The sequence below is a fragment of the Papaver somniferum genome, chromosome 1 (assembly GCF_003573695.1).
Source record: "Papaver somniferum cultivar HN1 chromosome 1, ASM357369v1, whole genome shotgun sequence".
Lineage (NCBI taxonomy): Eukaryota > Viridiplantae > Streptophyta > Magnoliopsida > Ranunculales > Papaveraceae > Papaver > Papaver somniferum.
In genome coordinates, this window is record NC_039358.1 from 224,865,183 (window position 1) to 224,877,616 (window position 12,434).

The 12,434-nt window shown below is 36.6% G+C and overlaps 1 protein-coding gene across 1 annotated transcript; it reads left to right on the top strand.

The window, feature by feature from the left end:
- The first annotated feature begins 9,462 nt into the window (after nucleotides 1–9,462).
- LOC113361664 lies at nucleotides 9,463–10,911 on the top strand. The gene is made up of 2 exons (XM_026604836.1): nucleotides 9,463–10,146; nucleotides 10,309–10,911. The coding sequence occupies exons 1-2, from the start codon at nucleotides 9,463–9,465 to the stop codon at nucleotides 10,909–10,911; spliced, it is 1,287 nt and encodes a 428-aa protein (XP_026460621.1).
- The last annotated feature ends 1,523 nt before the right edge of the window (nucleotides 10,912–12,434 follow it).

A 12,434-nucleotide genomic window follows, 5' to 3' on the forward strand; every position in this document is an offset into this window, starting at 1 on the left:
TTTTGGTAGTGGATTCTTTTGAAATCTCAACCAACTGTTGAGAATGAGGGCAACTGTACAATTTGGATATGAATGATCTCAATTTGGATTGATAACAATACAATTGAAGGGGTTGACGGTGATAAGAGAGATGGAAACGAAGGAAATGTAAACATAAATTAAGGAAGAAAGGGGGTTTCCCTGTTTTATGTTTCGACTTCAACTTTTCTTCTTTCTTTTTGATTGAAAGACAAGAGTGAATTAGAAGCAGAGAATGCACAGGGGCCTCTACCCTGTATCAAACACCACATCAATAAGTTTGTTTTAGGGGGTACTGCAGGCTTCCATATGAAATGATGGGGAAGATATCTAAACCATCTTTAGCTACCAGTTTAGTGTAGAGTGACTTGACAGTAAAGGTGCCTGAACTGTGCAGTGACCATCTTCTTGTATCAGGCAAAGAATCTAGAACTGAAGGTGAATCACCGATGATGAGTAATAGGCCAGCAAGTTGACCAGTTTCCGAGCTAAAAAGAGTTCTTTCGAAATTGAACTTCCAACTGCCATCAGCCGTGACCATGTCTGCAATTTTTACACTCTTTTCTCTTGATAATTTGTGAAGCATGGGGAAAACAGATGCCAATGGGGCTTGACCAGTCCATTTATCATTCCTAAAGGCAATAGGCGTACCCGAGTGCAACTTTTCTACCCTTCGTGAATTATAGACAATTTTCATACAACATCTTTATGGGGAAAATAGGATTGATATAAGATGATAGGGAATCACAAGAGTAATGGTAGGTTATCTTGATAGTGCATTAACCCTTATACTTGGGTATGGAAGCAGGCACTATCGCAATGGGGCAGCAATTTTACCTTGGCTTCGGGGCAGCGAAATCTCAGGACCGTCCCTGCGTGGGATGTATTTTTGATTTGTTGTGCGTGGTGATGTATTTTTTGATTTTGTGTGGTGGAACAAATACATTAAGAGCTTCTCCAATGACATGTGTGTGGAGATAAATGTTAAAATCCACCTAGGATGCACACCCATTTTCTCTAAAAACATTCTCCAACCCGGATATCATAAATCAATGTATGCATGACTTTAGGTAGAAAATGTCAAGTAGAATGTCTAGTTTTCCACATTCCCCTTGACATTATCTACAATCCTAATCAGCTTTTTTTAATTAAAAATATATTTTATTTACTAAAATTAATTCCAATATAATGAATAACCATTTTTAGCTCTAATAAAATATTAAAATTACTGAACATAAAATTTACATCTAATAAGAAAATGATCACAAACAACACCATCGGAGATGAATGACTCTTTTCACCTAAATTCAAGGGAAAATGGAATAAAAATGTCTTGTTTGTGTTACCACATAGGAAATACATACAACAACCATTGGAGAAGCTCTACCTAAGTGGAGAATGTATGTGAAGATTTTACTTATTTTGTCATTTTATTTTCGTAGAAAATATGTGAGAAATATGCAAAAAAAATTTCACGTTATATATTAATTTTAGAAAAAAAAAGTCTTAATATATTATGAAATTGATTTTCAAATTGAATTTGGACTTTCATTAAATTCCGAACACGGTAAGTTAGGTTTCCTTTTAAGTTTGTAATTTTTAAGCCAATCATACGCTGCCAAGTGTCCTCACCTAAATATTGTCAAGTAAATAATTCCAAATTGAATTTGGTTTCCCTTTTTTAATCTTTTTCCTACCTTTTTTAAAACAATTTTTGTCAAGTGTCCTCACCAAAACGCTCGTTTCACAAAACCGAAAAAAGGCCTAGTACGGCCAAAATAAGACAGGAGGATTTCCTTACTGTTCAACGTGGAAGCTTTATTTGTCTAGTCCTTTAAGTCTTTAGATTAGATGTTTACGGTGGTGGTTGTGGTGATAGTTGGTGGTGAAGGAATGAATGTTTATGCCGATAAAGGAATGACAAAGAGTGGTGGTGTTGTATCGGTGATAGTGAATTGGAAGAATGATAGTGATGTTTCTATAATCAATTGAACCGATTTATCACAATTTAACCAATCTGGAAAGTAAGAAATTCATTCACCCAATTTTCAAATTTACAGTTTAGATGATGATGAAATCAAACTAAAACTATCAAAACTAAATTTGAATTCTATAGAAGGATTGGTAGTGAAGATGAAGAAAGAAGAGATCTGGATTTATTTTTGCGAAAGGGAGAGCTTGTTTTTGTAAAATTGAAGAACATAGGAAGTGGTCACGGCGTAGTGTCGGTGGTGGAAAAAATTATTGATCATCCAAATTAGAGAAAACTGAAACAGAAGTTGGGGAATTGATCTAATATAAAACCGGTGAAGGTAGAATTAATATGTAATAGTATATGGTGTTGCAGCAGCTGGATGTGAAAGCAAAATTTTGAAGAAAAAATTTTTAATGCCATTTATTTTTTGAAATTGAGATGTAACAGTGGTACCTAAAGTAAATTGATCTGGTTGCGCTAGTGCTGATGGTATAATGATGGTAGTGAAAATTACTGATCATCTCATCATCCCATTTAGAGGTGAAATCAAAATCAGAAAAAATTGAAACTGGCCGGAGTTGTGGAATTGGTGGTGTAAAGCATAATAGTCTCACATTGTTAATATCACCTTAATAAACTTAAAATATAATAATATAGAAGGCTCACTCTACTCGTTATTAATTGGTTTTGGGTTCCATGCTCGTGTTAGAATATATCCTCAGTATATCAGATATCGAGATAATCATGAAGACAGGCGTACGAATGAAGTGACCGTGCAGTTCTCGCAAAATATTAAAGACAATAAAGACGGAGATTATTAAGATAATTATGCAATCAATTATCAAGATATTATTACCTAGTCAAACAAAATATTGAGATATTATGTTATTTCTAGGTTTAGTTAACTCTATAAATAAGAGTTCTCATGTAAATGTAAAATCAACCCAGTACCATCAAGTCTGAAGATCAATATATTTCACCCTACGGGGTTCTATCAGTGGACGTAGGCGTTAGTGCCGAACCACTTTAATTCTCTTGTCTTGTTTATTCATATTTGATTGATTTTGCTTAATCGATGATCCGTCACGATACACATAATTTATTATGGTATCAGAGCGGGGAGATCCGCTCAATTGCTTTTGCTTTCTGTTTATTGGGTTATCATTTTCATCGATTTTGTTCGGACTAAATTTTTTTCAATGGTCGTCTGTTTTTACTCAATGGGTGATTAAGTTTTCCATCAGAGTTATCATCAAATAACATAACTCTTCATATTATTCATATCAAAGAGTTAGAATCCATTTTTATGGGTCTTCCTCAAAATCTTTCAGAATCAGTTTTCACACAGGAAACTCTCTTTGATGATAAAATATTCATTTTATATAGATCTTTATCCAAGATATTATTATCCATATCTTGCTTCAATTTTATGATCTAATATTCCTCAAAAAATTTAATTCATCATTTTACTGTTAAACAAAATATCTATTCCTACCAAATTCTGGTAATTAATATTTTCTGGAAGTGTTTTCCATATTTTCCATCTTTATGCTGGATAATCATGTTTATTTCCGAATATTTACAAAAAATATATTCTCTCCTCAGATTATTTAACATCATTTTGTCACAATAATATTCTCTCCATTTGTGTGGGTTTCGAATTGTAATACTCGTCAATATCATTTTTGGTGTTTTTTCTTTATTGCAAACTCGCAGTAGCATTTGCTTTTCTTCTATTCATGGTTTTCCACCATAGATTAGCAATGGTTCACATCCATATCCATTGCAGTGGCTATTTTGTCAAATCTATAAATTCTCCTGCCTTTTTGATACTCTATTTTACATCAATTTATTTTTCCTGCATATGGGTTAAAGATTGCAGAGTCAAGGTTTTATGCTCACTGTTGGCTCATAATTCTTATCGGTGAACAAAGATAATAGTACTTCTTGTTCTCTCGCAACTTCATGAGTTTTCTTCTCATATTTTATGACTATACATGGGTATCGAACATAGACCCATTCATTACTCAAAGTTACCATTCAAACTATGTATCTGTATTAGTTTAACTACTAATTCATCATTGGTAACATTTAATCGGCACGTTCCAATGATATTATCTCCTTTGCAATATTGTATAATTGCATCACAGCCCTTGTTTCTTAACGAGTTTTAGCCATGTATAACCATGTATTGTTTTGATGAGGTTATATCCATTATCATAGAAAATTTTAAATTCTCCTTTTCTGTTTCCTGAGAATTTTATTCCGATATATTTCCTATTTTCGAGGATATCCAGTTATTTTGGTAATCTATTTTACACCAAATATTATTGTTTTTATTTTCTGAAAATTTTCAATCTCATTTTGGAAACTTATTTCTATGTCCGTAGCTGATTCTCACTATAGACCAACATGAAATTTCTGGTATGATCGGTTTTTAGCAAACCAAGCCTACTGGCAATCAAGCCAATTCTGAACGCACCATTTCCATATGGCGTGCGGTGTACCTTGGAGATCATTTTTCCGCTTCATTTTTGTTCAATGTGCCGATGCAACCGAAGACCAAGTGTCCGTGGTCGATAATCAAAGTTCAAGTTGCAAGACCGTTTCCAAGAGAAGTTTCAAGTTGAACACTTCAAAAAAATTCCGTACTCAACTTGAGGGGGGTGTTAGAATATATCCTCAGTATACAAGATATCGAGGTAACCATGAAAACAGGCGTACGGATGAAGTGATCGTGCAGTTCTCGTAAAATATTAAAGACAATAAAGACGGAGATTATTAAGATAATTATGCAATCAATCATCAAGATATTATTACCTAGTCAAACAAAATATTGAGATATTATGTTATTTCTAGGTTTATTTAACTCTATAAATAAGAGTTCTCATGTAAATGTAAAATCATCCCAGTACCATCAAGTCTGGAGATCAATATATTTCACCCTACGGGGTTCTACCAGCGGACGTAGGCGTTAGTGCCGAACCACTTTAATTATCTTGTCTTGTTAATTCATATTTGATTGATTTTGCTTAATCGATGATCCGTCTCGATACCCATAATTTATTAGCTCGCAGACTTTAATTTGGTACAGGAGCCATGCTCGTATGCGAGTGGGGTCAACGACCACCTATACAACACTAGTCCACGTGTTATAGGCCCACAGAGAATGCCATACACCTGAAGGGCGTGTGAAGGATAATAGTCATAGTCCAACATTGTTAATATCCCGTTAATAAATTTAAAATATAATAAGGAAGTTCCGCTCCACTCATTGGCAATTGGTTTTGTGTTGTATGCCTGCAGTAGTGATGGTAAAAATTAGAACGTAACGGTGTGCTCAAAAAATTAAAGGAGGAGGTGGAGTAGTGTAATCCGACAAGAATAAAAGTTTTTGTTTCAAATTGGAAAACAGACTATGAAGAAAAGAAATCGGGAAATGAAGGAGGATGGTGGTGGAGGTGGTTATTGGAGGAGGTGGAGTAGAGTGATACTGGAAGAATAAAAAAAATTGTTTCAAATTGGAAAACAGACAAAGAAGACAAAAAATTGGGAAAAAGATGGGTGCAGATCCTCTGTGCCAAAACCACCGTGTGCCCTCTGTGCTCACAAATAAAATAGAGACACATGTCTTGCCATATTAACATAAAACGAACTCTATCTATGCTTACTGTATTTATCCTCGTTAAATACAGAAATAAAATATACAAAGATTTCTTTCCCATCCAACTTCTTTTAACGATTATCAAAATCAAGCAGAGTTAATATATGAAATTAAGATTAGATATGAGTAAGATATTGGTTTAGTTTACGTGTTGATCAGAAGAAGGACCCTATACATGGCTTAATTAGTAAGACTAGGTCTAATGGTCCTCTAGGATTTAAGCTGAATCCTGGAACCACATCAGCAAAACGCTTTGCCTAGCCGCAATGGTAACCCAGGATCCGGCATTGGAACGCCTTTAGAATTGGCGTGGCACGCCATTAGAAAAGGAGGTTTTAAATAACACAAACATAAAGAAACTCAAATAAACGTTAACATACATAAAAAAACATAAATAGCACACAATACATAAATCATAAACATTACAATAGATCGGGCGTCATTGACCCGAATAAAACACATGATTAAACATCACATCATAAACACAAAATATAACACCATAAATCAAAGAGCAAACTCAAATGTACTTACTCGGCCCATTCCACCAAATGACAGCCAGGACATTCCCAGTTTCATAAAAACCCTACATCCAGTGACTGGGCATGACGCCCCCTTTTCATGTTCAACCTTAATCATCCCTTTTTGTTTGAAGTTTTTGCAAAGTTCGTTAATCTTTTTATCATCTCTGGACTTGATTGCATCCTCCAACCACTGAGCTTCTTCACGACAATTGTCGAATTGGAAACGAAGATACCTACTCTGTCCAGGTCCCGATTCTAGTAACAATTTGATGCCAGCACAACCCTTTTGCGGGCACTTAGAATACATCCAAGGGCATTGCATGGCTGAATGGTCATCAAGGAAACAGAGCAGACAAATTTGGTTTACTTCTATACACACAATTTGTTTTCCCTTGCGATTAGAATCCATTTTTAATCGGGTAGACAAGAAGGATCGCCACTAATTTTATGGTGTATTTCTTTGAGTGGTTGATGGAGTGTATTTATAGGAAATAATTGTTATTATTTATCAATAAATTCCCTTTTACAAAATCTTGCTGTTACAGTGTGTTGATAAGGATAACGAGATTTTTATCCGAAGTTGTGGTGAAAAACAGTGTGTAGATGACTTAATGATAACGGCTTAAATTGAGTGGTCTGAGTGCTTTCAACTACTAAATTGGGATATGAGAAAGTATACGTAAATAACTCGTTGTTTAACATTACAGTGTAAACCGGTGTAGGAACCTGGTAGAAAGTATACGCACATAGTTTGTCGTATAACCTGCGGGTGTAAACAGGGTGTTAGAGAAAAAAGGTCAAATAAGTATAAATACGACGCGCCATTGTAATGGCGTCACCAGTGGACGCTTTTTGAAATACCATGCCGCGCCTTTTCTAACGACGTACGAGGGAACAAAATTTTCGAATATGCTATATCACACCTTTTGTAATGGCGTATAGCACTTTTTGGGTGCGCCATTTCTAATGGCGTGCCTGGATTGCACCCAGATTAGATCCAAGCAATCGCTTGGATCAATTGGGAATCAGGCTAACAGTGACACATTAGACCACGCTTTTTCCTCCAAATCCTGGATGTTGGAGTACCATTAGACTAAGCCTAAGGCTTTCCTTCAAACAGAATAGAAGCGCATTTATCTTTTAATTTCCAGAAACCCTTAAAATAAAAAGATCATCGAATTGATTATATTTTTTTAGGTGCCAATTAACTTCAGAATCAGAAAGTGCACTATACTTGGATGGCTTAAGACTAATCAAAACTTAGTCATCTTACCGTTTCTTCTTAGATAATTCATAAAGGATTTGTATTTAACTGAACGATAGATGTAATTCTTGATCCTAACAAAGAGATTATAAAAAGGCTTCTTTGGGAAAGCAAAAAGATCGAAAATGAAGGGAAATTATGGAAATGAAGAAAGCGGTTTTAATTATGTTTCCGTATAATAATAGCAAGGAGATTTTGAGGTGTATGCAGGAAAACAATTTGATCTGGAAAGTTGCGCAGAATACACCTAAGAACTCTGAGTTTCAAAGCACTTTACCAAGATCTTTGGCGAAGGAATCAGGTTGCAGGGGATTGATTCAGGTGAATGGAATAGTGAGATGGCAGCGAGTAGCAAGAGAGGTCTTGAAGCAAATGCAGTGGGATTCTTTTCTGGATTTAGAAATCATTGATGACCAATCTGCTTATATTGATTTAGTCAGGGATTACTGGCTAGATAATTGGAGGCCAAAGAAACTGATTGTGGACGATATGGTAGTGACTTTATCACAGCTGCAAACAACAAAGGCTGAGGTAGAGCGAAAGAAGGAGTTGCAAAAGTCTGGAGAGGAGCAGGATGGAGTTATACCACTTCAAGCTATGTCAAGATATGAAAAAATGGCTGAAAATTCGAGGAATTCCACATAAGTCCTGGTGTTATAATCTTTTCAGATCCATTGGAAATTCATTAGGAGGTATGCTGGAGATTGCAGATTGCACGTTGAGGAAGGAAAATTTGAAATTCTTTAGAATCTCAGTCAAGGGAGGATTTGCGGAGATACCGGCGATTCTAATGGTTGAAGAAGGTGACCAAGTATGGGCCGTTTCAATTGAATGGGACTATAAATTTGTTCCTAAGAAAAAGGCTTCATTAGGGGAATTTCAGCGACTACTGTTGGAGTTTGAAAATTTGCAGAAAATTTCAAATTCAAAAACTGATCCCCACGCTTTATTGGAGCAAAATCGGTCAGGGTGGAGGCAACACACTCGGTTGTTTCGACTCATGAAAATCATGCTGAAAGAACATTGTCTTACAAACAGAAGACAAATGATAGTACGATTGATGGTCATGTAGCTGTTGCAGATTCATTGATTCACGAAGAGGTTCTCACTCAATCTGAGACTCACGGAATGCATGGGGGGGGGGGGGGGGGGGGGGAAGGTGGAAACCCTATGCTATTATGTGAAGTAGACAATGAAGAATCTAGATTTGTGATTAATGGATGTGTAGGAGATGTTCCCATTTCACAAGCCAGGTTCGACATTCCAACCAGTAATAAGTTTCAGTCCTTAGATGACAGTAGAAGTGAGGGTGTAGTTCCTACTTCATCTAGGCTGGAACTCATTGACAGTTTATTGGCAGCGGAATTAACTGGTGGTTTGAATGTGGTTGGATGTGTTGAGGTAGAGCCCAAGCATTCATTCAATCAGTTGACTTCTGTTGGTCTTTTTTCTGGGGTTTCTCGTACAGATAACGGCAGTTATGGGGTTGGTGATACTGCTATTGATGTAGAGAACACCTTTGGGGTGGATCATGTAGACAATGGGGTTTCTTCCTCAGGCTTGCCTGACGACCTCCAAATGGTGCTGCATGAAAAACCTGGGTTTGACGCGGCTTCCCTTGAGCATGACATTGTTTCCCCTTTGCAAATATCAAATCCAAAAGATCTGTTTCATGTAATGGAGGATCAGATTGTCATAAAACTTGGCAATTTGAAGGAGGCAAACATTGACTCAAACGAGGTGATCTTCTCCACTTTGAAAATGGTTGTTGAGTTATGTTGCAATATTTGGGGCATTAATAGCAAAGATGAGAAACAGGCCAAAGATGTCATTGAAGAAATCCTTTTCAAATATAGGGACCGTTATAAGGCATTGGCGGAAGGGAAGAAAGTTCATGACAGTTGTGAGACTATCTTCTCCAATGATTCTCAAGAGAATGAAGGGGATATGGAAGAGGTGACCTCCAGGGAAATTGGTGTTACTGATGGGTGCTAAAGTAGTCAGCTGGAATCTGAGGGGAATGAATGCCTATAACAAACAAGTTGCATTGAGAGATTTAATCTTTGCACATAAATGTTGGGCTTGTGGCATTCAAGAGACAAAGTTAACAAGTTTGTCTAGATGGTTTGTATGGCAATTGTGGTTCAATGATGATTTTGAATTTGAGTTCATCCCTTCTCAAGGCAATGCTGGCAATAGTGGTGGTTTATTGAGCATATGGGATTGTTCTTCTTTGGAATTGTTAGACAAGAGAATGGGGGTTAACTATATATCTGTTCTGCTGCGATTTAGAGACACAGGCTTTAAATTCATTCTTACTAATGCTTACTCTCCTTGTGACTACAATGAGAGGGAGGAATTCTGGAGAGATATGGCGGAAATAAGGCTGTGGTCAAATGAAGCGTGGTGTTTGTTTGGTGATTTGAACGCCGTAAGAAGCGATGCTGAAAGAAATAGAGATGGTGGAGATGTTAGAAATATGGGTTTTTTGAATGATTTTATTATGGAGCAGGAGCTTGTCGATCTTCCTCTGAATGGTGGAGCGTTTATGTGGAGCAACAAACACAAAGACCCTTTGTTATGCAGACTTGATAGGTTCATGGTTTGCACAACTTTTGACGCAAAATTCTCTTCGGCCACACAGACTGCTTTGGTAAGGACTGTGTCAGACCATAATGCACTTCTCTTTGAGTTATTTCCTACGGTGAGAGTCAAGCCAAGTTTCAAAATAGAAAACCATTGGCTAAAACACCCAGATTTTGTGAAGCTAGTTGAAATTTGGTGGAAGAATATGGTGTTTGTGGGGACACCAGATTATATATTATTCAGAAAGCTACAGAATCTAAAATTCTTTATACAAGGATAGAGCCGAAACACCTTTGGTAACGTGGGGAAAGAGGAAGATGAGCTTACGGAGAAGATTAACGTGCTGAATTTGGCGGAAGAGACTGCTAGATTGCATTCAACTCAATTAGAAGAAAGGGTTGAATTGTTGGTTAAGCTTAACAATGTTAAACTTACTAGAGCCAGAATGGCGTTTCAGAGAGCAAAAGTCAATGGCTTTAAAGAAGGAGATAGGAATACAAAGTTTTCCCATAAAATGGCAAATGCAAAACGAAGGAGAAATTGTATTACTAAGCTGGAGGTGGCCGGGAGGGATGTATTTAATCAAGAAATGATAAAGGATGAATTACAACAGTACTATACAAATCTATTTACAGCTACATCTTCAATTTCACCTTCTTTTGATAATATGAGCTTTAAGAGAATTGAAGCGGGGAAGCAAACCTGGTTGGAAAGACCATTTGATGAGACTGAAGTATGGGAGGCTATTAAGAAATGTGGAGTTAACAAGGCTCCAGGGCCAGATGGATATAATGTAGAGTTCTACAAAGCTTGCTGGGACTTTATCAAGACGGAGATTATGGCTGCTATTAATGAATTTCACGGTAAAGAGAAATTAGATTGAAGGTTGAATATGGCTTTCATGAATTTAACCCAAAGAAAGAAGACTGCACAACTATGAAAGACTTTAGACCTTTGAGTCTAATTAGTAGATTTTACAAAATTGTGTCAAAGTTACTAGCAGAAAGACTGAAGTTGGTGATGCCTGATCTTATTTCTAGCGCGCAAGGAGCTTTCATCGAGAACAAACAAATACTTGATTGCATTCTTACATACTGAGACAGAAAAAACCTGGAATTCTTTGCAAGATTGATATGGAAAAGGCCTTTTATAACGTCAGTTGGCCATCACTCTTTGCAATTCTTAGAAAAAATGGGTTTGGAGAGAAGTGGATAAATTGGATAGGCTGGTGTGTTAAAGGTGCTCAGTTCTTAATTATGGTTAATGGAGAGACAACTAATATCATAAGACCATCTAAAGGAATTAGACAAGGTGATCCTTTGTCACCTTTCCTTTTTCTTTTAATGGTGGAAGTACTCTCTATGTTGTTATCTGATGTTGTTGAAGGTAACAGAATTAGTGGATTTCAAGTGTTGAATGGTGGAACGGTGGTTTCTCACTTGCAATATTTCGGACGACACTATCATTTTGCTAAATGCGTCTAAATTGGAGGTACGAAGGCTATTTATCATCTTAGTAATGTTTGAAGTTTTAACTGTGTTGATGCTAAACCTAGAGAAAAGCTCCATGACAAGCATAGGTGTTGATGAATTGGTTCAAGAGCTAGCTAAGGAACTAGGTTGTAAGATTGATTCTCTTCCTATTACTTATCTGGGAATGCCAATAGGAGCTGATAAAAGGAGTGTGGCGATTTGGGACGTAGTGATTGACAGATTGAAGAAAAAATTGGCTCCATGGAAGAGAAAGTTTCTGAACAAGACAGGTAGAGTGACTCTTATAAAAAGCTCTTTAGAGAGTGTTGTTATGTATTTTTTATCTGTTTATTATCTTCCTGTGGCTGTGGAGAAGAAACTGAACAGTATCATGAGAAGGTTTTTGTGGGGTGAGGATGATGATAAGAAGAAGATGAGTTGGGTGGCATGGGAGAAGATATGCAGACCAATTAAGAAGGGAGGATTAGGCATTAGGAATCTAAGGAAGGTGAATAGATCCTTATTAGCAAAATGGCATGAGAGACATCAGCATGGTGGAGGAAAATTATGTGTGAGAAAACAAAATCAGATGAGTTTTGCTTGGTTCCTATTCAGACGTCAGAAGCAATAAGGAGAAGCATGTGGTTCGAAATTCTTAAAGCGAATAAGGATTTCTATGAAGTGGCTGAGATTAGGATTAAGAATGGTAGAAAGCTGAGATTCTGGCATGATTGGTGGCACCACAGGGGATCGTTAAAATAGAAATATCCGAGATTATATAAGGCTAGTACAAATAAATATGCTACGGTGTATGAGATGAAATGAATCAATTGGGATTTCAGTTTTTTTAGGAATTTAAACCCTGCAGAAAGAATTGATCTTCTGGAGATTAAACATGATCTAAGGGATGTGGATTTGGTGATGGCAGAGGAAG